This window comes from Teleopsis dalmanni, chromosome 1 (genome assembly GCF_002237135.1).
Source record: "Teleopsis dalmanni isolate 2A chromosome 1, ASM223713v2, whole genome shotgun sequence".
NCBI lineage: Eukaryota > Metazoa > Arthropoda > Insecta > Diptera > Diopsidae > Teleopsis > Teleopsis dalmanni.
The window spans coordinates 207,607,560-207,634,745 of record NC_051846.1 but is presented as its reverse complement, the minus strand read 5'-3'; the positions used below and the strand labels follow the sequence as shown (position 1 = coordinate 207,634,745).

Sequence of the window (27,186 nt, the reverse complement as noted above, 5' to 3'; positions counted from 1 at the left end):
TTTCTGTTTATGATATGGTAACCTAACCATTATATATATTTTTCTACATAACATTTCCAAAAGGACAATATATCTTCATTCGTTTTGATTTTAAAGATTTTAAAACCCGATGTATATATTTTGAAGCAAGAATAAAGTAAAATAAAACAGAATACCTTCCTAAATTAAATTTGAAACAAGTTTCTAATTTTAATTATGCTATATTTCTCCAACTTATTTATCACGGTGGAAAATTTTCATAAAATCATGTTTAGAAATGGAGACATGATATAAAAAATATATAAAAAAATAATAGGTATATGAAAAGAAAAACGAGAAAAAACCCGTTATTAGTCAGAACTGTTCAAAACAAGCGAAAGGTTGAAGATGGAGACGTCGGTCTCTTTAACTCATTGAAATATTCATTGTCATAATGGTTCTTTTACCCGACTAAGGATATCAGGACATATTGTTTAATAAATTGTGTACTTTTTGCTGACGGCTTCCGTAAGAGGACCAAAATGGTTTGCCTAAGTTAATCTCCGAGAGTCAACATAAACCATCATCAGCTTTATGGATGATATTTGATCGCTATACTCCGACCATAAACATCAATGTAAGATTTTTATGTTCAATTTTTAAAAAAAATTTATAAAATATATTAAATTTAATTAAACTAAAGAACAAAAGATAAATAACAATTAAACAATTAAATAACAAAGAACAAAAGATTTATAAATTATGGGATGAGGTCCCACTTTCATACGTGACGCTTAACTGAACTGTTTTTTTATACACTATATTGAATTACTTTTTTGTATAGATAATCAGTTTTGACCATTTCCTTACCCTTAATTAGTATATATGGACCACATATACATACTGGTAGGATTTTTAAAAATATCCGCCTAAAATTTTATACATTTTCCGTTCATAGAAAGATTAATTTAGACTATGTTGACTATTGTCAAATTTTCAAGTTACTGTCTTTAACATTTTGTTATACTGTAAAAGACTAAGCATTTAAAACACCGTATCTATGAATAGCCGTGTGCAAAAGTGGATGGTAGCCATGTTGAGTTCTATAAAAATGTCGGTGTGCAAAATATCAATACATAATATGTTTTTGTTTACAATTATATCCGTTATTTCAGTAGTGCCGTTACTCAGATAGGTTGTTCTCAGCACTACCACCAAATAATAAGAATTATTAGTTCTGCTTTATATTGCATAAAATATAAAATATTATTATTTATAAAATTTGATAAGGAAAAATGTAATAACCCTCCTAATACTAGCTATAATATAATAATAAAATAAATAAAATTAATTTAAAAGAATTTACTTATTTAAGGAAAAGAATTTTATTCTAAAATTTCATAACATTTATTTATACTGACATCTTATGCATATCATATTTATAATGCCGAATGTAGCTACAAAATCTATGAAAATAAAATAATCTCAATTAATATCTCAATAATTTCACTCAAAACTAATTGTTTTTATAAAACTTAACTCAAAAAACGTTAATTATCATATTTCATATTTGTATACCTCCAGCGTAGGAACCGAAATTTTGCAATAAAAGAACCGTATTCAGCTCTAGAACGAATCAATGTGCTATTAGATGTGAAGAGTAAAAGTGAATTATTTCTAGAGGATTTAAGAATCGGTAATACAATCGAAAAGGATCTGGATGTAAAATTTAGTGTGTTAAAAAAATTATTGCGTAAAATTAGTCAAAAAAAATTAAAAATATAAAATGAAAAAAGAAAAAACAAAAATATATAAAATACATATAAACATTTTATCAACATTAACTGTGCTTAGAGGTCTTATATTCCGCTTATCTTAAAAATTAACAATACTTTAGTTGAAAACATCTGTTTACAGTGTAGTTGACAAGTGGGTGTGATTAATTAGCTTAGCAACCATGGAAACATCTTACCAGCACTAATCTTAAATTTATATTTGAGCACAATTTTTTTATATATATATTTGCTAATTGTGCAATTACTCAATTTCTCACTCAAAACATTACTGTAGCGATTTTAACTCGAATTTCTTTTTAGTGTTTCTGTGTCTAGAGAGTTTAACAATGAGTTTTTTCGGGTTGTTATTATATGTACTCAACGATTGATCGAAGCAAGTGTTATTGAACCTACGACAATACTAGTGTGTTTTTAACAACTCAAAATAGGTTAAAAAAAATTTTTTTTGTGTACTCTAAATAAATATTTACTTGAACAACAGGTAAAGAAACTTGTTATCATATATATGAATGGTAAAGTAATAGTTTGGCTTTAAAACTAAAACTAAAACTAATATTCCAGACAAAACTGGAATATTGGCGAAATTGTTCGTAATATATAAAATGAATAGTAAATATGGAAAATTACTAAGTTGCTCCCATCGTGCTAGATTAATAATCTAATTTTTTCTTAATATACAGACTGAAGAAGTGACGATTTTATAATTTAAATCTGAAGATATTTTGTCATTTGTATCAATTTCTAAATAATTTAAGGAAATGTTTTAAATATATAACGAATATATAGCGTTAATAGTAAATACTCATATATACAACAAAACTTAGAGCACAGATTTCATAAATACAATGAACCAGTCGATATATTTTATTAATATTAATATTATTAATATCATATATATCATAATATTAAACTCATAGTACTTTAAACCGTTATTCTTTCTACATTCATTCTAGATTCTACGTTTCATTTAATTATATAATCATAATTATTTTTTATTTATTAATTTAACATATTATCTGGGCAGCTATAAACCAGCTAGATATAGGAAACTATTTAACTCGGTAATGTCAAGTTCCATATAACTGGACATTTGTTTAGTATGTAAACTTTCTTACTTACAATCTTTGCGAACTCTACCTTGAGAAAAAGGGAGAATTATCTCTCTTATATATATAAGAGGGATCAAATTATTTAACTGCTATATGTTTTACCTAAGTCTAGTCCTAGCAAGGAGCAGAGCTATAATTCTTGGAAAATTTTTTTTTGAGTACTCTGAATAACTATCCGAAATTGATATTAGAAAACCCACCAAATTCTCAAATAAAATACGTTGGATTAAGTAATGAAAGTAGCTTTTTAATCAGGAATTATTAGAAGCACGAAAATCGTATTCATGTAGAAATAATCAAATCAGTACGATGGGAGACACTTATAATAAGAGCCTCAGAGTAATACAACTGACTTATATACGGTGTATGTATGATTTCAGATACAGATACACCCTTCAAGCAAATCTAACTCTTATATATTAACATGGAAAATATTTATACAGATATTCTCCACAAAAATTTTTGCGTCAAATTATAATTTCGTATTTTTAGAGCAGGTACATTCTTTGGATTAATAACTATAATAAATAATGAATAGAATTATAATTTAATATCTTGGTTCTTAACTTTTTTCTTACTATATCTACTATACATGTAGTATTTTTTCTTTATTCCAAGTATTTGATGAAAATGTGAATATTCAAATAATTCTAATATCAAATATTCCTAATAAAATTAACAGCACTAAAGTGCATTAGATCAAAAATTAGTATATATATATATAATATAATTTTGAAAAATAAAAGCTTTTATATGTCTCATATTTCTTTTAATTTCTTTCCACTTATTTATGTTATAGTTAGAAAACATTTAAAAAATATGGCTACTTTAAACAATGTAGATAATGTCTTACCCATTTTACCAGCCAAGTGCACCTGGAAGGTGGGTACAAAGGAAAAATGCATACATAATACTAGACCGATGTAAGTATTTTTAAGAATCTTCAGTTCCACTGAAAAATCTTGATAAATCCCATTGTAGGGCTAAACAAGAGAAAACCTATGCAAATATTTTGGAAACTGTGGGCGCCACACCTTTAGTTAAATTAAATAAAATACCACAATCGGAAGGCATCAAATGTGATATGTGTATGTATAGATAATAAAATTTAGAAAACTTATGTTCCTAAACTACTAAATTTCACATGAATGCCTAAAGATGTTAAATGCGAGTTCTTCAATCCTGGTGGCTCTGTTAAGGACCGTATAGGCTTTCGTATGATACAAGATGCTGAAGATAAGGGCATAATCAAACCAGGTTACACAATAATTGAACCTACTTCAGGTAATACTGGCATTAGTTTGGCTTTAGCTTGTGCCGTAAAAGGTTATCGCTGCATTATTGTTATGCCTGATAGAATGACTGTTGAGAAGGAATATATTGCTCGTGCAATTGGCGCCGAAATAGTACGCACACCCTGTGAATTGCCTTTCGATTCACCAGATAGTTTGTTTTATGTTGCAAAGCGTCTTGAAAAAGAAATACCCAATTCCATTGTTATGGGTCAATTTCTTAATCCCAGTAATCCTTTGTCACATTATGATGGTACAGCTGAGGAAATCATGTGGCAATTGGACAATAAAGTTGATATGATCGTTTGCGGACCTGGTACAGGCGGTACTATTACTGGTATTGGTCGCAAGATAAAAGAGCGTTTACCAAATTGTAAAATGGTGGGTGTGGATCCTTACGGTTCACTTATAGCACGCCCCGAATCAATCAATAAAACGGATGTAAAATCATTTGAAGTCGAAGGAATTGGTTTCATATTCTCTTGTACAGTACTGGATCATTCAATTGTTGATACTTGGGTGAAAATTACAGATAAGGAAACATATAATATGAGCAGGCGTTTGATTGCTGAAGAAGGTTTATTGGTTGGAGGTTCCTGTGGTGCTATAATGGCAGGAGCATTGAAAAAAGCAAAAGAATTGAAGGAAGGACAACGGTGTGTAGTTATAATGCCGGATGGCATACGAAACTACTTAACTAATTTTGTGTCTGATAATTGGATGGAGGCACGTAATTTTAAGGAAATTGAAAATAAATTCAACTTTTGGTGGTGGGACATACCAATTAGTGAATTAAAATTGCCCACTTCATTTAGCGTTAAATCAAATATCAAATTTGCTGAGGCTATTGAGACCATGAAAAAAAACAATGTCAGAGAATTGGTAGTAAATGATGCAGAAACTGGGTACGTCGAATGTTGGTTATCTTGTTGTCAAGTAAGTTTTGATAAATAATATTTTTCTATGCAGCGAGTTAATTGGTGTTGTGGGTCAAGATGCATTGATAACACAAATTATAAGCATGAATCGTCAGCCAGATAAGGTAGAAGTGATAAGAGCTGTAAATCGTAGAGTAATTCGTATAAATATGATGGAAAAATTGGGCAAATTAGCACGCGTGGTCGAAACGGAACCGTTTGTTTTGATTGTAGAGAAAGAGGGTAAGTTTTTGATGAATGAATGGAAATTTTGTTATTTGAAATATTATCTACAAAAATATCATATATTTGTATATTGGAAAAAGCGCTTTTCTATTTAATATTATATTTATTAGGTGATAAAGATATTTTCAAAGCGCTCATTACAAAAATGGATGTAATGTCGTACATAACAGATAACAAGGCCACTGGAACAGCGATAGAAAATAATGTAAACAAGGATCTTTAAGTTATATATGTTATATATGTATATAAAACGTTACCTCATTATAGAGTTATAAAATATAATTATACTTATGAATAATATGAACTTATATTTTAATTTTTTCGATGTAAGTCATTTGTACAAAAATAAATGTTTAAAAATAATTTATAAAAATCATTATTTTCCGAAGCATTTCTAACATCTAAAGCAATCATTGACAGATGCGTGAAAACTCGTTTGCTAAAATGTTTTAATAAGAAAAAATCTTTACAATTGAAAGATGTGTCTTTGTCTTCCACTTGCCTACCTGTAAATGCATTTGTTTATATAAAAGAAAAACTGGTAGAGATACTTTTTTTCTTAATTTATTTTTGCTTATGCATGTAAGTATACTGCAACTAACGCACTCATTCCTGCCAACTTACATACACACTCAATTATGTTGCTCAACAGAGTTCTTATGAGAAACTGGAATATCCACTCAGAAATTGAGTTGGTTGTGTATTGCGCTGGTCGTGTTTTTATGGCTCTGCTTGTGTCAAGCAAAATTTATTGTTTTATGAACTATCAGTTGTCGTCTGACTTATCTTCGATTCGGTGGTGTTTTGTTGAGTTCTGAATTAGATTTGTTTCACTTTTTCACTCTTGATTTTTGTTAAGGTAAGTAATTAAGAACTTTGTTATATGGCATATATATGTATATATATAAATAAAACAATTATATAAGAACGCCGATATCTACAGTTTGTTTTCTGTGTTGTGTAAATGAATATCACTGATAAATAAATGTGCACATTATTAACAACCGGCACATAAGAATAAGAATAGCTAAAGAAATACATTAGAACTTGGAGAATACAGAAAGCCCTGCTGAAATTAGAAAAAAGATAGCATAACAACAACAGAAAAGTGTTTTCCTTAGTGAAAAGCAACGTGCGAAGAATTTTTAATTATTTAGAACAAAAATATTTTTTATCTGAAATTACTACAAAATAAGACACCAGAGCCTGAAATAGTGATTATATATGAATTTATTCAATCAATTTTTTTTAATTGTACAAATACTCGTATATAAGTATTCCAGTGAGTTCCATGCAGTAATTACCATTGGAATCATGTTGTAGATAAATTGAAATTACATTAACCAAAATATAAACTGCAGTTCTAACACGCAAAACTGTTCACAGTAAACAATTACTTATGATTAATAATTATTATTTTTCCGGTATTAGTTTTTAGAAATAAGTATGAATAATAGAACGAAATCGAGTTAAGAACAATATCACAAAAAAACCAGTGAAAAGTTTTGTAGACTACTTAAGCTCATAATGGAGTATGGAAATAATAATAATATTAATAGAACAAAAAACCTTTATTGCAAAATTTCTAAGAGTCCGAGAGAAACTACTAAGGCTTCAGCATAAAGATCAAATATGAGTGAAATACAGAAACATTTTCTTAATATTTAGAGTTAATAATATCGCATGTCGATATATATAGTAATTCATCTCCTTTCTATACCTAACAACTCGTAAATAGATGATGACACTTTAAACATTAAGATTTTCTTCAGAAATATGTAAGCACAAGAGGAACAACAACAAATTACATACTAAATTAAACACAAATCTAATACCAATTTTACAATATATTTTGTAATTATATCAATCTGCTTCTCTACCTAAATTTTAAAATATTAACAAGCACTGTCATTTCTGGTTATATTACTTACTTGAATATTAAATGGAAATGGATGTATTAAATGGGTGAAGAAGCTTACTTTAAAAATAAAATTAACTTATTTACGTAGTTACGTACTATATTCCACATTAAGCAAACAGCGTCTTTTATATACTATGTGAACGATGAAGAAAGTAACATAGTTTCTCATCATCTGATTGTACATTATATTTCTTCTGGTATTATTAGTCCCTTTTTTATGTTGTTTTTTGAAGAAAACATATCGTTAAAAGTAATATTTTTTTCTGTATTAAAATATTAATCTGAAAAGTAATATTAATGAATACACAAAATTAGAAAAAAATCTAAAACCATTTGCTGCAATCAAATCTCATGTCTGTGAGATCGTATAAATTGCTAAATTGCCCAAATTATTTATTATAAAATTTTAATATAGTGAAAACATAAACAAAGGTTTAAAAAAATAAATTAAAAATGAATTGTCATATATCATTAATATTTATTAATCTTAAATTTAATCAGGACCGGGCAGGACCGGGCAGGACCGCTCAGTAAATAATTTCAATAATAAAACTAAGATGAGATTCAACAAACTCAATTTAAATTATTATATGGTTTCTTCAAATATTGTAGCAAAACTATACCATTAAGTTGTAATTGATTTAGACAAGCGTTTTGCAGAACAAGCTCTGTCCTCAATAGTTAACAATAGCTCTTTATCCAACTGACTAACCTAAACATATTCATATATTGTTCCTTTAAATATTCCGATTCTTAACATATTTGTTGTCATGAAACTTTTTAAAAATTATATATTAAAAATCTATATTTGTCTCTGACTCTGCCAGAATCTATTTAAAGCAATTGTTAAGTGATTTAAACTAGGTAGCATTATCATTTCATAGTGCCCGCAGTTCTTACGTGTTAAAGTGTCATTTTAGTGTCTGTAGGGATAATTATGAAGTGATCCTTTTTGCAGAATGGCTAAAGTTATGTAGCAAATTATATAGCACAGCTTATCTATAAAGTTAGAGAGCAATATATTGATACAGCTAAGCTATAAACCTCATTCACTTCCTTCATAGTAATTCTGTTATCAGCAGAACTATGTTTATCACCTTTCTTTTCTGAAAGGTGATAAATAGAAGTGAATGAGGTTTATAGCTTAGCTTTTGCTGTACGTTTTAGGAAAGAAAGATGACAAACATAATCCCATTACTTAGGACTATGCTTATCACGTAGGTCAATAAGAACTATTATACTCCTGTTTAGATAAGGGCGTAGTCAAGTTCGTAGCAGTTATTTTTTATATTTACTTCTATCTATGTCAATAATCTGCCCAATACTAAAGTTCTACAGCTTATCACTTTGTTCAATTGTTCAATTGACCAGCAACAAAAACGAATCTAAGGCCCGTTTATCTGTGCCTTAGCCCCACTGAGATGGAAACATTTCTGATACCATTTTTGATTAAATATACACATTACATACCACAAATCTCTTTTCCATCTGCACCACATTCCAAATCTACGCAAAAGAGGTGTAATCTCTTCAAGCATGAACAGATATAGTAACTGTAAATTCATAAAATCCTCTTATGGAACGCCTATACGATCTCTTTGATCGCGTATTTAATTTGAACTTGAAATTTTTGTATTTCCGCAATGTTTTTTTTTCATAATTATTACGCAAATATTTTTAATTGCTTTCCCTCTCGCTTTCTTTTATTATATATACAAATTTCATATATTTTAAAATATTTTATTTTTTATAAAAACCGATAAGAGATACACATGTTAACATGCGCAATTTTTGTATGAGTAAAATGAATTTCTATTTCTAATTAAAAAAAATATATTCAGATTATATATTCCATTGTATTTTTCATCACTGATAAGCAATTCACACGTAAAGTCGCGCTTTATCTCTATGGAACCATGCCTGTTTCTTCTCTCCTGAATTTAAATAATATTTGTTTATTTCAATATTATATAGAAATATTATTACAAACCATAATTGAAAGTTCGCAGCATTGACCTTTAAAATTGTACATAATTTTAAACGATTTTGTTTTAATAAAACATCCATATTTTCTGAATTGTTCTCACAAAGTTTGCAACATTTCAAGTCTTCGTTTAGAGCAGAAACAATTAAAATTATTTACTATTTAAATTATTTTAGTTATCCTCAATAAAAAACAATGCCAGCTAATAAAACTTATGAAACTCCAAAGGATTTCGTGGATCCAGGACTGCCTTCGAAATGTACATGGAAGCTGGGAACGACAGAGAAGAGTCCTCACACACAGCGGCCTATGTAAGTATTTTCATCTCGAAACTCAAAACAAAACAAAAATAAAATATTATATATTCTCTCAGTGCCCATAGACAAAAAATAACTCCAGATATTTTACATGTTATCGGTTGCACACCCCTGGTTAAACTGAACAATATACCAAAATCTGAGGGCATAAAATGTGAAATGTGTAGGTTATATATACTTTCTACTCGTAATTATACTTTCTGAAGTCATATATTGTTTTCTTTTACAGACGCGAAATGTGAATTTCTTAATCCAGGTGGTTCGGTGAAAGACCGTATTGGTTATAGAATGGTTCAAGATGCTGAAGAAATGGGTCTACTGAAACCGGGTTGTACCATTATTGAGCCTACATCTGGTAATACTGGTATCGGTATAGCTCTAGCATGTGCTGTTAAGGGTTACAAATGCTTAATTGTCATGCCAGATAAAATGTCTAATGAAAAGGTTTATGCATTACGCTCTTTGGGTGCTAAGATCATACGTACACCAATAGAAGCAGCTTACGATGCACCAGAAGGTTTAATATGCGTTGCACAACGTTTAGAAAAAGAAATACCTAACTCAATTGTTTTGGATCAATATCGCAATGCTAGTAATCCATTGGCACATTATGATGGAACTGCTGCTGAAATTCTTTGGCAGTTAGATAATAACGTCGATATGATTATTTGTACTGCCGGAACTGCCGGTACAATCTCTGGTTTAGGGCGTAAAATAAAGGAGGAAGCACCAAATTGCAAAGTTGTTGGAGTTGATCCTTATGGATCGATTCTCGCTCGTCCCGAATCGTTGAACAAATCTGATGTACAATTCTATGAAGTGGAGGGTATTGGTTATGATTTCATACCAACTGTCACCGATCATAGTGTTGTAGATGTTTGGACAAAGGTAAGCGACAAAGACTGCTTTCCAATGAGCAAACGCCTTAATGCTGAAGAAGGTTTACTTTGCGGAGGTTCAAGCGGTGGAGCTATGTTTGCAGCTCTTAAATTTGCAAAAACATTGGAAGCTGGGCAAAGATGTGTGGTTATATTGCCTGATGGTATTAGAAATTATATGACTAAATTTGTCTCTGATAATTGGATGGAAGCACGTGGATTCAAAGAAGTTGTCAATGAACAACATCATTGGTGGTGGGATACAAAATTGGAAGACCTAAAATTCTCAAAACCTATAACTATTAAATCAGATACCACAGTTAGTGAAGCAGTGGAAATATTAAAGAAACACCAACTAAATCAAGTTGTAGTACTTAGTGCAGAGAATGAGTAAGTCAGTCTATACTAAATTTCTTTATAGGCATTACTTATATATAAATTGTTATATGCTTATTTGCAATTTCAGTTCTATAATGGGTGTTGTTGGTCAAGAAACATTAATAAATCAAATTGTAAGCATGTCACGAAAACCAACTGATCCCGCTATCAAAGCACTAAATAAGAGACCCATTCGCCTTACTTCATCAGACATTTTAGGAAAACTAGCTCGTGTAGTAGAAGTTGATCCATGTGTACTTATTGTTGATAAAGAAGGTATACGATAAAAATAAATTTAACTAGTTTTAAAATTAATAAAACAAATTTCATGATAGGTGACAAGGAAGTGCTCAAAGGCTTAGCAACAAAGCTGGACGTAATGTCTTTCATCACGAAATCAAATTCTCAGAAAAATGGTAAAAATATTTTATTTTATGTAAACTTATTTATAATACAAGTTTTTTTAACTATTTGTTAACAGGTGATGAAGATACACTGAAAGGCATAGCCTCAAATTTAGAAGGGGTGTCTATTACTGATGCTCAAAAAAATGGAAGTTCTTAAAAGAATATAATACTTAATACTTAATAAGATTTTATACCAAGATTGCATGTTTTTACACATAATCATTTGTCTTTTTGATACAATAAATTTTATTCATTTTCTAAACATTAAAATTTACTACATTTTATTTACAATGCTTTATTTAATTAAACAATTGTGTAGTAGTTTTCACGACGTCACTTATTTGCTTACAGGTTCCAATTGCAACACAAATTTGTACCTTATTAAAGTATGAAACCGGCTTGTCTCAGGCTCACTTCAGTTCGTACCCTACTACCCAGACCCATATCCTTTTTCCACATAATACATATCCCCGTCTTTATATCTCATGTCAACTAATAAATTCGTATTACAATTCATTCAGTTTTCCTGCTCTACAGTATTTTTCGAATTGCGAAAACTACGCCAAATAATTAAAAACATTTATTGAAATTTTAATTTTATTTATTTTATTGTTTTGATTTATTATTAATACTTTTAATAATAACTGCATTCGAGTAAAAGTGCCTTAAGGATTAAAAATTACCAAATAATATCTAAAGCTATACAATTGTATGTGAGTAATTATAAACAACGTGTAAATATAATTCGAAATTATTTCGAAATCTACGTAGGAGATGGTAGAGATTCAATAAAATTATAGTATTAAAAAATCTACAATTTTTTAATTTAAATTAAGCTCTGTTAGAAAATACTATTTTGTTTATTTATCGCTAATCAATCCTCTGGAATATTCGCATATAAATTTAATCCTACAGACCACGATTTCGTAAATCCTTAACTTTATAAATGCGCACTAACCAATGTTCAGTTGTGTAAGCTTCTTCCAAAACATCTAATTCAAAATCTTTATTGCCAATTTCAGCCGCACGTACACGATCATAGCCAGATGGTTTTCCTCCTTCAGAAAATATTTGACCAAAACGATAGTAGCACATCTTGTACATAAGACAATTAAGAAAAGTCGATGAACCATCTTTGTCTATACGAAATTCACCAGTGCCAGCATAATAGTCTTTTTCCCTAATATTTGCTCCGCCATCGGTACTACCACCAATTCGTACCATCCATAAAAATTTATTGATATCATCTGATGAATAACCAGTAAGCCCTCCAAATATGACAAGCACATAATCAACATCTAATTCTTGCATTATTTCATAGGCTTTATCCTCAGTAGATGCCATAGCTTGTCCTACGCGTGATATGTGTGTATTATTCCAAGTATTATTATCTACTATAATAGTTCGATTAGCCATAGCAGTTATTTGATAACCATAATCCCACCAAGCCATAATACGTGCATCCTGCAAACAAAAAACAATTCTTTGTAAAAATTTTAAATTTTCGAAAATATATTTAGTGAACTAAATTAAAATCAGTTTAGTAAAATGTACTCATTATGTATCATACTCTTCCTATCAAGAATGTTTAAAGCTTCATCATAAAAACAGTTCATCAATATAATACGTTTTTATAAACAAAAAAACTCACCTCAGGTGTGTTCATTTGTAGCCAGTAGTAAGCTTCTCGAAAATCATCAAATATAATACGACCTCCTTCATGTGACCGTGCACTTAAAACAATACTGGGTGATGAGTAAGCTTCTGAAGTAACCCAAGTACAGTGGAAAGTATATACTATTAACATTATTGTAACAACAGAGACAAATCCGATGGCCACTTCACTCTTTACACCAGTTTGTTGCTCAAGTTTTTTATACTGACGTTTACTATCCATAGGCTTCATCGGTACCGTATCCACACATTTTATGTATTTTGCAAGTAAATGAGATACAGCAATTCCAGATAGTATACACATGACTGGCGCCAACACAAGCATTAAACGAACCATAACTCCCTACAGTAATTATAAATATTAATTATAAAATTATTTATTACAAAATATAACAAATTTACACTTACCGCAAAATATATGCTTGTGACACCATACAATATAATAAATATATTAGAATCTGTTAATTTCGCAAAACAAAAGTAAAGCCCAGCAGGGAAAAGAAACACCAGAATCTGTAAAATTTCAAAATTCTATTTGTTACAATTCAAAATAAACTTCAACTTAAACTAAACTTAAATTTAGTGTAAATTATCAGCGATCAAAGTGAATTGTAATCACTTGGTGATAAACGTCAGTGAGTTTTATATAAAAAACATCAAAACTGTACATTTACGGACATTAAGACGCACTCATTATTGTTAATGTCATCATGAATTATAAAAATGAAAATGCTCATGACAAGGAAAATAGTTTAATATAGGAACATAGTTACCTGTAAATCGAAATAAAATGAAGACCATGACGTAGGCTGATGTTCAGATACTGAAGCTATGATTGGTATATGATTCTTTGCATAGGATGGATCAAGCAAAGAATAAAAACGTCCAGTCCAAGGCGAAACTTTGCCTGATATCATTAGTGCAACCATAAGTACGAGAATTGTCGTTACTGTAGCGGAAACTAAAGTTTTAAAAACTATTGCGAAATTTTCTTTAGACATCCTTGAGCGTAAAAAGTCTACAAAAGCATTTATCTGACAAAGTCCAAAAACTCCTAGTGCCTATTTAAAAAGGAATGATTACAAAAATATTTAAGATTAACTAATTAATTTTAACTTTTATTTACCAGCATATGTTCGGAACTTTGAATTGGTTGAAATCCTACAAACGGTATTTGCATTGATAAAATTGTACCAACACAATAAAGAGTGCTGTATGCTACGTATATACGATGTGAGAAACGGCTTGTAATTATCAGAGTAAGCACGTGTAATGGTATTAAATTAATTAAAAACACATAGCCACCCCATGATGATACCATGTAGAAATAGGCCAATGCAGACATTGCGGACCAAAAAATTGTACCACTTTTTACAGCCTTGATCCACAGATAATACGTCAATAGCATACAAAAGATTGCTATACCTTCATTGTCATAGGAACCCGCTACAGATCTTGATATGTATCCAGGAACGATTGATATAAGACCAGCTGCAACCAAACCTGATCCAGTTGTCTAAAACAAATTACATTTAGATATCTCAGTTATATTTATCAATGTGAAATTTTAAAAATATGTAATTAATATTCAGCTATAATATTAGTACTCACTACATATCATCCTAATGATATTTAAATTCCCAAGTATTAATAATGTATAGCACAAATATACTCACCCCACGTGTATAACCTCAAAATGTATATAAAATTAATTTCTGCTTATACTTACATAGATTTCCTTCGTCAAGGCATAGGTTATTAATGTAGTTAACGACGAGAAAAATGGTGCCAAGAATACACAAATATTACGTATATCCACAGTTATATTTAAAATCGACATTAAACGGTACAATGTTGCAGATGTAATCATTAACCCGGGGTAAATGGTACCTCCAATAATACGTCCCAATGGATACCAAGCGCGATCATCGAACCAATTATGAAATTTATAAAAGCCTTGTTCGGCAAGGAACTTTGTAGTCCTATAGTTAAAATATGGATCGAACTCATGGATAACACTCTCAAATCGCAGCACAGAAAACAAGCGCGTGGCGAACGCTACGAAAGCAAAAGTATAAAGAATTAAAAACAGGAAATTAAGATGTGCTCGTTATAAGTGTAAGTTCACAATAGCGAACTCGTTAAACAATACCATTACCAACACTAGATAATTTGTATTAGAAACTTTTATCTAAATATCTAAAAAATTTTACCTAAATATTCCAAGAATTAACTTATAATTGTAGCAATTATTATTAGATATAAATTAATAAATACAACAAATCAGAACATGTCAACTCCTAATAAACAGTTTTTGTTGATGTCATTTTTTTTGTGTAATCTATTTAGAAGTAATTAAAATTTTGTGTGTAATCTTGACCGTTTGGTTTAGTTTGTTGTCTTCGCTTTACAAAGTAAAATTCCTATTCGATTGCATACAATGATAATCGATAATTTCACAATTCACAATCGCACAATACTGTAGCGAGCGATATTGTGAATAATTTTTATAAGGTGTAGCAAAACAAAACAAAACATATCTGCAACTTTCGGCATTTTCAAAATAAGAAACAAACTTAAGACAAAATTATGATTTTCTGAAAAGATTAACTCTGAGTTGCTCTGAGATTTGAAAAATGATATGCCTGAACGTAGTTGTTATTGCAGTATTAAAAAACATGCTGGCTTTGTCTCTGTAGACTCGGCCACTCTATCATACTATATAGTACTTCCTCACATGATTTGTGAGATTAAATTAAAAGTTTATCGATGAAAACATATTCTCAAGGCATAACATTTTAATTTTTAAAACAACATTTCATGTGAAGTGCTGACTTGGCTTTACTGAATTTAAAAAATTACTGTCTATAAATTGACTTTTTACACTGGGTTTTTAAGAATTAATGTAGCAATCAATGCATTAAAGCTTATATAAAAAATAAGTACATATAATTAAATTTGGAAATTATATCACAAATACAAGTTGTAAGCAAACAGAGCAATACAGTAAGAACCATCGCTATGTTATGATTTTGTATACCAAATAATAAACAGTTCTACAGTTATGTTTTATATATAACTAAGATATTATCTACACTAACATTATAAAATAAATAAATAGAATAAAATTAATTAATAAAACTCAGTTAAAACTTTAAACTTTATAAACATTTAAATAAACTTACATAAAATTGCTGCAGTAATCAATATGACTAGCTTAATAAGATGTTCCTGTTTTTCCCATGCTGGCATAGCCCTCGCCTTGCTAGCATTTTGTGTGTCCAAGGTCATACTCCACTGTAAGCAAAGTTTGCTGAAACACCCACAAAAAAAAAAAGAAACGCCGGCACAAAAGCACGGTGTAGAAAATTAATAAACTATATTACTTCCGCTGCCTTCGACTACATTTTCAGAATATATTCGATTCTGTATTATACAAACAAAAACACTATTTATGTTTACCTTTATGCCTCGTATTCACTAAATCTACGATTTGTTGATTAAATTAAACTTAAACAAACTCTTTTGGAATAAAAGCACAGTTTTCGTGGCAAGAATTATTAACAAAAGCGACGACACAACCACTGACAAATTCTAATTTACAAATGTTGCCATATCATTTCAATCAAAAATTTTTATTTATTATTTAGTTATGTCAAAAAAACTAATTTTATTTATGTGTTATGTATTATTATATCAAATTATTATATTCAAAAGAAATTTTATCTGTTCTTGGTACACTGTTGAACTATTAAAAACTATTTATTAACTTGTGGCCTTCAATTAACTTGTGGCATCATATTTTGTTTTTGTTTCGTTTTGTTTATATTGTTTCTTGTTTGCTCTAACATCATTCCGAGCGCAAAAATAGACACTGCGATATTCGCTCAAACATTGTTCATCCACTGTTTTGTTAAGCAGTTGAGACTTTGTTTATAATAATTATTAATTTTTATACAATTGCGGAAAAGTCTAAAAGGTTATAGATTCCATAATTTTATATAATTGATGTTATAAGATTTAGTGCAAATTTTTAATAAAAGTTCATAAACTGGAAAAAATTGCACAAAAGTTGGCATTTGTCATCTATCTGAAACCAACAAAATCCAAACTGGAATGAAGTACAAAAGTTGAAAGTAAATAATTTGTCTCTAAATACAAACTGAAACTGCACTGAAGTCGCACTGAAAAGCTGTGCTTAAAAATATGTCTTCCAATGGAGATGATGAACACAGCAATAACTATACGCTAATATATGAACTAATAGATAAGTTGGCATTAAGCATGAGTGGTGGTAATAAGATAAAACCTGGGAGTAAGTTATATTTGCAAACAAAACGAGAAACATTGATTTATAACAAGATTATTTTTAGGAGAAATTGTGAAGAATATGTCGAATTACATATCTAATTCACCAATAACGTTTAACAAATTATTGCCATATGATTCCATTGCACTTGAAGCAAAAGTACGTCAGCACATATGCAAGGTGTCTAGCTTAGATTCTGTGATGCCGCATGGTCTTACAACTTCATTTATTACTAATAATTTAGATATTAAACTGTCATCAATCAATCATGGTGGAATCGGCTTTGTAAGCAATGTTAGCCTGTTTCAAAAAATTAACGAAAAATTAAAAAACAGTGTAAGTAACATAACGTTTAGCTACATCATCATAAGTAATGGTTATGGTTATCATTTTTAACATTGGTAAAATATAGCGAATAGATCCATATCATCACCGAGCATTGTTAACATTTTTATTGTTCATGGCTGATACAAACATAAAAAATGATCATGATAAAAATAAGAAGATTAATGGAAGCAGTAACATAAATCCTGTTTACCCACATAGGCAATTCAGCGACAATTCGACAAGTAAGAAACTCGATACGAGGCTCCTTGAAGCAGTGAGTAAAAACAGCACATGATTTGTGGAAACCATAATTGCCATTGATATATTCGTTTTAGCTTTCGGCTCGCAGCAGCTCATCAGATTCTAGTAATAAATTAAATACCGTACGCGCTAGTCATGGTTTTTCCAGCTCTGATTCTGTGAGTACTACCGCGTCCAACACTTGTTCCTCTAACAATCAAGTAGTCCTACCAAGTGCATTAGCTGTTTCCACAAAGGAAGAAAAAAATAATGAAAATGATGACATAATACAGAATTTAATATATGCTTTTACTGGCATTGATGGAAAATATTTGCAGAAAGATATTGAATTGGAACGATTTAAGTTACGCACAAATTGCAGCGCTATTAGTAGAGAACAAGCACACATTCTGCTATATTTATCTCATCTTGGGTACTTTAAAACTAATGCGAATACATTCAATAAATTTAAAAACTAATAAATTTAACTTTACTCTAGTTATTATCACAATTTGCTGCAAAATTTCTCGAATCCTAGTACTGGAAAAACAGCTTTAGGGTATATGGGTCAAGGTTTTATATCCGCATTAAAAAATGAATTAACAAAATATTATGGAATGATTGCAATGCTGCAGGAACAGGTATATATATTATGAACAAAATTATATTATTTCTTGACTGATTTTCATATTTATTGATAGCTTAATCAACAACGAACTTCGTACCAAAAAAATTGCTATGAAAATGTTAATGAAAGTCTTACTCTAACTAAATTGATGGTCTGGGCTGCTGAACCATTGCATCGATTAAAGTGTTTAACTATAATAGCAGAGAAATGTAAGGTACAAAAAGGTGGTGAACTTGCTTCAACAATTTATAGCTTTCTGGGTCATGGTAATCCAACAGTTAAAGCATTAGCAAAGGATCTTTTACTAGCAGTATGTCATCCATTATATCAAATGCTCTCTCATTGGATGTTAGAAGGCGTGATTTCAGATCCACATAACGAATTTTTTATTAAATGCATAAACGATGTTGGACCTGAGCGTTTATGGAAAGATAAATATAGCGTTTGTACTGATATGCTACCTACTTTTATATCCATGGATTTGGCTAATAAAATACTTATTACTGGCAAAAGTATTAATTTTTTAAGAGAAGTTTGTGAAGATAAGCGATTGATGGAAGGCCGCGATGAATTACTCCAATGCATAAAAAAAGATGGTATAAAAACCAGTTTAACATTTTGTATAGTATATTTATTTCTTTTATGATGTATTCATTTAGGAGAGCAAATTTTTTCACAAGTGCCTGACACCAAATTACATGGCATAATTGAATCGATTTTTGAAAAAACTTCCAAAAGTGTTTTAGACAAAGTAAAAGGGGAATATAAACTCGAATTTCATTTACAAGCGCACAGACGTTACTTGCTTTTAGGTCAAGGAGATTTTATATGTGTCTTAATTGAGCTTCTTAAGTAAGTTAAAAATGTTTAATAAATATAACATTTTAATAACATATGTTTTTTATAAGAACTGAATTGTATAAACCTGCCAAAGATCTGCGAGCTAGTGATCTTACTTCTATAATGGATTCTGCCATACGATCAACAAATGCACAGTTTGATGGTGCAGATGTTTACAATAATCTACATATCTGCTGTAATAATCCGTGTAATGGAGAAATTGGTTGGGATATAGTGTCAATTATTTATAAAATAGATGGACCATTGGCAATATTGTTTGAGGATACTAATCAAATTTATCAAGTTTTATTTAGACCTCTTTGGCGTATGAAGCACATGGAACATATGCTTTCTACTAAAATTTGGAAAGATCAAAAATGCAATGATAAGGTAAGTGATATGTATGTGTGTATATTACACATGCATTTAGCATATATTGAGTAACAAGAATATAATTTTATCAACTTATCATGACGATTGAAACTATTGTTGGACTATGCCTTAGTAATACAGTGTAAATGTTTATTATGAGAGCAAATTTTGTGAAAAGCTGCTTCTCTCTTTTCTTAAAATACTAAGTACAATAATCAACAATGATATCTTAAGATTAAGCTTTGTTACAATCAGTAAGATCATAATTATGCCTAATTCTTATTATAGATACATCAACCCCTACCCCAATGAAGATAACATAACAACAGTGAGTTCTATTTTAGGCAAGAGTTATTCGCCCGTCATATCGATGCAGTCCTATTGGCTCTTTTCTGAGCCTTCTAAATTCTATAGATTAATGGCAAGATTTTTCAATCTGCACTCAAGTTAGATTTAACATCCCTACATATCACCTCATCCTTACTCCATATCGCTTTGCTCATCCTATTCCATACACACATAATGCTTAGTTAGTAAAGATATTTTAAGATATAGTAAGATATTTGACATATGCCTAACTGAGCAGTATCTTGATTTTAGCTGTTAACAGCTAATTCATTGCAGAAGATATCGTTTACAATATTTTACTATATTTTAAAAAACTCTTAAGAAAGTGAAGTTATTGTTGTTCGGTAAACTAGGGTGGTATCTGTGATAATTTCTGAGTAAACAACGCTAAATGGCTTGTTCGGATCTAGGCAGAAGGATACACAACACATTAATATAAAAAAAGAGCTTTAAAATGTTTTAATTTTTCTGAAAAGTAGATAGCATGTAAATACAAGTGCAACACGCTACCTGAAGAAATCAATTGATATAGATATGTTGTCTCTATAGTATTTCTTCATATACATAAATAAAGTACCTTAACGTTTTCTACACAACAATTACATTAATTAACATTATAGTTGCTGTGCAGTTTATAGCACAAAGTTCATATGAAGAATATGCAGGGTGCATTTATACATTAATTAATAGACTTGAATATTATATGCTTTAATATTATTAAATTTTGGTTTGGTAATTAAATGTTAAACAAATTCATAAGTTTCATTCCTTTTTCTGAAACTTAAGTTTATTGTGTTAAATTCGTTATCGAAGATTTGAGCAAATAAATTAAGTTTTATTGAATGTTAATGGAAACTATCGGATTAGATTATTAATCTAATCTGAAGCTTAACATTCCGTGTACGTAAATCGATTTAAGTTCAATGTTCAAACGAAAGAAAAAGACAAAAAGTTTGATGTGTAAAAAAGGATTTATTATAGCATTATTAAGTAAACGTGTTTCATATTATATACATCATCACCGTATCGAACCCACATACAAATTTACTGGAATATTATTACTGCTTAATTATCAAATTACATATAATAAATGTAAAACCTCTGTCAGTATTTACAACTTGGAGTCAGTCTTCAACAGAGGAGCCAGCTTCTGTGTCAACATGATGTTGCCAGCAATCTTTAGCTTTCCTTTCATAAACGCTGCTTGTGGATTCAATTTGCCTAAGGCAATGTCAACAAAGTCTTCATCGGAACAGGTTAATGTTGTGTCAACTTTAACATCCTTTGCTGGTCCTTCATAAACTTTAACGTTTTTGCAATCAATTGCTGAAAATCAAAAAATGTTAGTTTAATTATTTTAAAAAAATTTACGAGATTTTAAAAGCATAACGTAATGACGTAGTCTTTGTACAGTTTTTTTCCTCACATTTACATTTACCCTTTGTACCCAATGAATTGCTAAGCAAATAAGTGATAGAATGCTAGTTTTTAAGTCGTAGAATGCTATTTTATCATTTACATTGTTAATACATAATAATTTCAATTACTTACTCCATTCTTTAACTACTTTGCCATCCTTTGTAATTTTATACAGAAAAACACCATTTACGGCTTTAGCTTTTGCTTCATTGTCTTTAACACCATCAATAATTTTTTGGAATATAGCATCTGACGGTAGGGCCATGTTTGTTGAATATAAGTTAATACTTTTTACTGTAATACAAATATTTCAATTAAGTAAAATTTATGTTTTACACTATTTGTTATATTAATTTCTAATATCGCATGCTTACACTGTGAATGACGAAAGTGAATTAAATCGGTACAATACGAAAACGTCAAATTTATGGCGAAACTCCCATTTCCTCTACATGCGCATTCTGCTGTTTTTTTGATTAGACGTTTGCACTATAGAAATGTTAAGGTGAAAACTGTGAGACGAGTTACAAAATAAGGCAGTATATTCAACTACTAATATGTAAAGCTTGCTGTTATTTATACCCAACTACTCTCAGTGTAGATCAATTGCAAGAAATACAGTAACAAGTGACTGTAGCTTAAAGGCTCAATTAGTTGACGTAGAACGCAGAACGCAAATAAAGTCATTAGTTATGACAGAGAGCTTACAAAGCAGCATAGCTTAAAAGCATAAACAACACATCTTCAGCTTGAACATCAAATACTTTGCACACAAAGAAATGCAGCGCAATTGCTCAATGTTTTTATCAGCTGATAAAAGATCTCTTCTATGCAGAAGAGACAAAACGAGAACAATATATGATCTGAAATGAGCAAAAAACGAATATGTGTTTTTACATACTTAACCTTATTATTATTTTTATTTATATCTTAAAAAAATAATTATTTAATATTAAATTAGAAGTTAATCTTACATTATGACAACTAAAGTGCTTAAATGGTTTATAAAGCTACAGTTTTTGAAATGTTATTGCATTAACTAAAACACAATTAATTTTAGTTCGACTAAAATAAGACAGTTGCTTGCTTACAATCTGATACATTTATGCTTTACTTGATCTGAAAGCTTTAATACTAAGAAGAAATAAGCTCATAAACGATTAAAAGAGAGTCTTTTTAAATTAAAGTTATGTTTGTTTTTACAAATTATCTGGCAATTTGATGTGAGATAAGATAGTATAGCCAATGAATTTGTTAAAATATGCATTTTAAACTTTAACCTTAACAATTCAAATACTACACTATAAATACCCGGAAAAAATATAATTTGCAATTTTTAAAAATAAGGGTAGATGGAAATTAGAAATGTAAAATGCCACTTTAAATTAAACAAATTATTCTCTAAATACAATGGGTGATATATAAATATTTTCTCTATGATCAAATTATAACTACTTGCATTTATTTACCTAAAAAATTTTAAAACAAAACAATTAAAAATTAAATTGATATATGTATATTTAAAAGAACAATGAACATTTATTCAAATAATTCCTCTTATGTTACAAATAATCTAGTTACTTTAAAATATGCATCTTTTCATTAATATGTCACCTTTTATATGCACATAATAAGAATAATAGAAGTAACGATGCATTTTATTGTCTGTGTTAACGAATAACATCGAGACATAGATCTGACTGCTATTGGAACAATACGTAACTATTACTAAAACTATGTGCTTTCATGTTTCGCAGAATAGAGAGGAGAAAAGGTATAGTCATCAGCTAGATAGATATATAACAAGGTGTAGTCATCAGACTGGTCGATAGATAAAAGGCGTAGTCATCAGACAGTTAGAAATATAACAAAATATTCTCATTAGGCAGTAGGAGATATAGCAAGGTATAGTCATCAGACAGGTTGAAACTGTTAAAAATTTAAGCAAAGATGAGTTCATATATGAAAAGATGAGTGCAGTTAGCTAGGCAGCCATTCTTCTAGACAGTCATTAAATATAAACAGAAAGGACTCGATTCGTGTTGACTATGTTATGTCTAAATTTGTAACCAATATTTGAAAGTTGATTACAAGTAATAGATCTGTGATGGAGTGAAGTTAAAATAATCATTGAAACTATTTTAATATCAGCTGGTCATGCCATATTAATTTTTTATAAAGTTGGTAAAGGTCATAAAACCTTTCGTTGACTGTTAACCATATTACGTCTAAATTTGTAACCAATATTTGAAGTTGCTAACGAGTAATAGATCTTTGATAAAGTGAAGTTAAATTAATCATTAAAACTATTTTAATATCAGCTGGTCATGCCGTATTAATTTGTAATAAAGTTGGTAAAGGTCATAAAACCTTTAATTGAAAGGTCTAAAATTTCAATTAATGAAATTAAATATATTGGAAATTAATTTAATAAGCAGAAACACTGTCTCGACATGCACCCAAAAAACTCTGCCAACACCAATACTTAATATTACACTGACCAACACCAATACTTAATATTATATACATAAAAAAAATATTTAATATGATTTTATATAAATACTTTCAGATTATAAGACCGATTGCTAAAGAAATTTCCAAGGTACTATATGGATTACATATGCTTACCTCTGAAATTATGCATTTCATACATCAAATGGAATATTATATATTATTCGAAGTGATTGAATGTTCTTGGTCAATGCTAACAGATGATATTAAAAAGGCCCGGACCCTGGATGATGTCCTACAGGCACATATGTTTTTTCTAAAATCCGTTAGAAAAGGCACATTTCAGGAAACTGAAGATAAAAATTCACGAGAACTCTGCCAACACATGGAGACGGTTTATGACTGCATACAACGTTTAAATGTGTGGCAAAAAAAGTTTTACGATATAGTTCTCAAAGAATTAAAAGCGCGTAACAGGTATACAAAGGAGGCTCTCATCTCAGAAGGGAAAGGAAAATTTGGCACAACTACTGAAAAAATGTTGGAACGTGATCAGGACCGCAAAATCTTTGAACAAAACACCAGCAGTTATTATAAGTCTCTAGGAAATATAAAAGCTGACTATGAAGAAGCCGTTCATTGCTTCTTACTTCTACTCCATTCGAATAATGATCACAACTTACAATTGTTTGGCATTCGTCTGGACTTCAATGAGTATTACAAGAAACGGGATCAACGAATTGCCATACCGCTCACATTTGAACATATGCGTATGAGCGGTGTTGTTATCAACAATTCCAATAAATTGTCAATGGGAAATCGTAGCTTGCACTTAAATTGACATTTACCACATATGGAAACTAAGCGAAACATAATCGAATTACTAAAAATGAAAAACCTGAACGGTGAGAGAATTGGTTATAATTAATAAAACACAATTTAATTCTTTTTAAAATTTATTTTAGCACAACAAAATGAAATTTCAATAATTCCGTGTTGTGACATTTTATGAAGACCCTGATTAACTAACCGCCTCTGCAAATGAATTGATCAATTACTACTGAATTACTTTATTTAGAAAAAAAAAGTTCCATATTAAATGAAATGCATTATATTCTGTAAACAATAATAAATAACAAACTCGTGATATTATTATTGTGTTAGTATACTGCGAAAGTAACAGTAATGCAAGGGCCTCGAATTTGATATTGGCATTCCTTTAATACTCCCAAGCTTTGTTAACTAAAATAAAATATCACACAATTTATTAAAAATAAAAAAAAAATATTGTTATGAAATTAATATATGCTATATTATATTTTTTACAGAGTTCTAAAAGCTATTAACTATTATCTAATATTAAAATATATTGCACATAACTAAATTTATACCACAAACGATAGAACCCAACACCGTACCTTTCAGTTGTTTTTCAATCTACATGTCATCCGTCATTCATATATATACTGTAAATCGGAGAACACACATTTAGTTACAGGAAGAGTGGGAGCGAAGGCTCTTTGATATTCAAAAAAAGCATATAAGATAATGATATAATTTGATATAATTATATCATGATAATTTGATGATATAATTTGTTATATAAAAACAAAAAACATTGAGAAAGTTTTTTTTGAACTTACGAAATCGTTGCCGATTTTGTAGTTGTCTTTGGACATCCATATATAAGTTGTCTGTAATCATACAGCATTTAATGAATGAGTAAAAGTAACACTTATGACGATAACTAATTAATTTCCTCCATAATTCTCGATAACGGAATAGCTGACAAGTGAGAGAGGGTATTTTAATTTTTTTTTATGGACAGATCTTTTATCCGAGACATAAGGTTTCATCAAAAGATATACAGAAGTGGTAATATAGTATAAAAAAAGTTCGCAAATATGTGAAAAATGCAGTAAGGGGGACTATTGGCAGAGCGATTCCAAATCATTATGGCGAGGTTATTCGTTGATGGGGCAGCACGACCCTGTTTCTATGGAAAGGTCAAAACAGTAAAGAATGGAGCTGATAATTAAACTCACATTGGAAGCTAACGTGCTAATACATAATAAGTAACTGTTAATCAGTACAGTTTTGGCTGAACGATCAAAATGTCAGGTGGAAGTCGGTTGAGGTTACTTATCTGTTTAATCAGTTTAATGTCACATTAAATATTAAGTACTTTGCGCACAAAATGAGTTAGGGACTGTGCAGTTTACATGGATGAAGTAATTTTTCTTGATTGAGTTAAAGAATTTGCCCTATGGAGAGATAAATAATAAGTTATATGCTATTACCCGGATTTTTATACTTTTTAAGAAACACCAGTTAATACAATATAAAAAAACTATACTATTCTATTAATGTATCTAGTTTTTATTAAGTTAGTTATTAAATAATGTGGATTTCCATAATGATGCAATCGCTCTTTGTTGTTAGTACAATTTTCAGTTATTAAATAATATTAAAATGTTAATAATGCTTCTGTTCATTAATTTTTTCATTTAAATTATGAAAAGCAATTATAATAAAAAAAAAGTACAAATTAATAATTCGTTCAATAAAAAGATTAATCAAAACCACAGTGAAGGAGACGTTTTATTTCATTCTATAAAAAAAATTCAATATAAATTTATAGAATAGTAGTAGGTTCTGATGTAGTTTTTACGACAGTCCTTTTGGTGAAACATTGAACATTTAAATGATTTGTTTGTTTTTTTGGGACATGACATTATGAACTTTTTTTAAAAGGCTTTTTCCACCCTTTTTTTGTGAACGATAGAAGAGGCAAACAGCAGATCCGAGGTGTAGATCACTCTGACCGTTTCAGAAATTTTATCTATATTGCATTCCATAAAACACAAAATACAAATAAAAAAAATTAAGGCCGTGTGCGAGTTCGAGTAAATTGAAATTTCCACTTATGTAAATATTTATTTATTCATTTATTGCATTTATGTATTTATTATTTTTGGTTACAAGTTTTCTAATTTATTTATTAAACATCTTGTACTCGAAATTTATTAAATATCCTACTAGAAATTTTGGTAAATACCAACATTCGCTGCCATATCGACATAATTTACTATTTACCTCAATTTACCATCAATTGACTCGAACTCGCACACGGCCTAAATGATATAACAATTTCAAAAGCTTAAATTTTCAAAGTTTATTATTTAAATTAAGAAAAAAATTATCAAGCTCAACTTTATTTCAGTATTTATATTCTTTATTGTATCGGTTATTACTAATTCTATTAACTTAAGCTATGGATTCAGTATGGGTCTCATATATTCTTTTTCATTAACTTTGTTCTTGTAGATAAAAATTTTCAAAATATTTTAAGCTAAATAAAACAATTATATTTTC

The 27,186-nt window shown here is 29.6% G+C and overlaps 4 protein-coding genes and 1 non-coding gene across 5 annotated transcripts; 2 read left to right on the top strand and 3 right to left on the bottom strand.

The window, feature by feature from the left end:
* Window positions 1-1,610: 1,610 nt before the first annotated feature.
* Window positions 1,611-11,471, top strand: LOC119667149. The gene is made up of 12 exons (XM_038076438.1): window positions 1,611-1,654; window positions 3,663-3,786; window positions 3,845-3,951; window positions 4,022-5,060; window positions 5,125-5,315; window positions 5,429-5,536; window positions 9,414-9,534; window positions 9,597-9,703; window positions 9,770-10,808; window positions 10,885-11,072; window positions 11,132-11,212; window positions 11,278-11,471. Exons 2-12 carry the CDS (start codon window positions 3,683-3,685, stop codon window positions 11,358-11,360), a joined length of 3,168 nt encoding a protein of 1,055 aa, XP_037932366.1. The 5' UTR covers window positions 1,611-1,654; window positions 3,663-3,682; the 3' UTR covers window positions 11,361-11,471.
* Window positions 11,472-11,840: 369 nt separating this feature from the next.
* On the bottom strand, window positions 11,841-16,486 carry LOC119671584 (dolichyl-diphosphooligosaccharide--protein glycosyltransferase subunit STT3A-like). The gene is made up of 8 exons (XM_038082284.1): window positions 16,340-16,486; window positions 16,063-16,190; window positions 14,607-14,935; window positions 14,004-14,393; window positions 13,651-13,938; window positions 13,286-13,390; window positions 12,855-13,220; window positions 11,841-12,667 (listed from the first exon to the last, which is right to left on the bottom strand). The coding sequence occupies exons 2-8, from the start codon at window positions 16,166-16,168 to the stop codon at window positions 12,113-12,115; spliced, it is 2,139 nt and encodes a 712-aa protein (XP_037938212.1). The 5' UTR covers window positions 16,169-16,190; window positions 16,340-16,486; the 3' UTR covers window positions 11,841-12,112.
* LOC119673586 lies at window positions 12,732-12,813 on the bottom strand. The gene has a single exon (XR_005252104.1). It is a non-coding gene; the product is annotated as a small nucleolar RNA Me28S-U3344 (small nucleolar RNA).
* A 125-nt stretch (window positions 16,487-16,611) lies between the features above and the next one.
* Window positions 16,612-24,694, top strand: LOC119671582 (gamma-tubulin complex component 3). The gene is made up of 9 exons (XM_038082281.1): window positions 16,612-17,192; window positions 17,251-17,522; window positions 17,599-17,787; window positions 17,849-18,186; window positions 18,253-18,394; window positions 18,455-18,977; window positions 19,041-19,233; window positions 19,290-19,611; window positions 23,930-24,694. The coding sequence occupies exons 1-9, from the start codon at window positions 17,084-17,086 to the stop codon at window positions 24,650-24,652; spliced, it is 2,811 nt and encodes a 936-aa protein (XP_037938209.1). The 5' UTR covers window positions 16,612-17,083; the 3' UTR covers window positions 24,653-24,694.
* LOC119671583 (peroxisomal multifunctional enzyme type 2) lies at window positions 20,894-21,802 on the bottom strand. The gene is made up of 3 exons (XM_038082283.1): window positions 21,735-21,802; window positions 21,493-21,654; window positions 20,894-21,267 (listed from the first exon to the last, which is right to left on the bottom strand). The coding sequence occupies exons 2-3, from the start codon at window positions 21,623-21,625 to the stop codon at window positions 21,053-21,055; spliced, it is 348 nt and encodes a 115-aa protein (XP_037938211.1). The 5' UTR covers window positions 21,626-21,654; window positions 21,735-21,802; the 3' UTR covers window positions 20,894-21,052.
* Window positions 24,695-27,186: the final 2,492 nt, after the last annotated feature.

What these genes read in the sequence shown, in the direction of transcription:
- LOC119667149 (XM_038076438.1), top strand. Translation starts at nt 3,683, where the DNA reads ATGGCTACTTTAAACAATGTAGATAATGTCTTACCCATTTTACCAGCC. An exon ending in CCTCACACACAGCGGCCTAT is followed by an intron (nt 9,535 to 9,596) that starts GTAAGTATTTTC and finishes ATATTCTCTCAG; the next exon opens with TGCCCATAGACAAAAAATAA. An exon ending in GTACTTAGTGCAGAGAATGA is followed by an intron (nt 10,809 to 10,884) that starts GTAAGTCAGTCT and finishes TTGCAATTTCAG; the next exon opens with TTCTATAATGGGTGTTGTTG.
- LOC119671584 (XM_038082284.1), bottom strand. Translation starts at nt 16,168, where the DNA reads ATGACCTTGGACACACAAAATGCTAGCAAGGCGAGGGCTATGCCAGCA. An exon ending in CCTTGACGAAGGAAATCTAT is followed by an intron (nt 14,394 to 14,606) that starts GTAAGTATAAGC and finishes AATTTGTTTTAG; the next exon opens with ACAACTGGATCAGGTTTGGT. An exon ending in AAAGTTCCGAACATATGCTG is followed by an intron (nt 13,939 to 14,003) that starts GTAAATAAAAGT and finishes CTTTTTAAATAG; the next exon opens with GCACTAGGAGTTTTTGGACT.
- LOC119671582 (XM_038082281.1), top strand. Translation starts at nt 17,084, where the DNA reads ATGTCTTCCAATGGAGATGATGAACACAGCAATAACTATACGCTAATA. An exon ending in ATACGAGGCTCCTTGAAGCA is followed by an intron (nt 17,788 to 17,848) that starts GTGAGTAAAAAC and finishes TATTCGTTTTAG; the next exon opens with CTTTCGGCTCGCAGCAGCTC. An exon ending in CCAATGCATAAAAAAAGATG is followed by an intron (nt 18,978 to 19,040) that starts GTATAAAAACCA and finishes GTATTCATTTAG; the next exon opens with GAGAGCAAATTTTTTCACAA.
- LOC119671583 (XM_038082283.1), bottom strand. Translation starts at nt 21,625, where the DNA reads ATGGCCCTACCGTCAGATGCTATATTCCAAAAAATTATTGATGGTGTT. An exon ending in CAAAGTAGTTAAAGAATGGA is followed by an intron (nt 21,268 to 21,492) that starts GTAAGTAATTGA and finishes TTTGATTTTCAG; the next exon opens with CAATTGATTGCAAAAACGTT.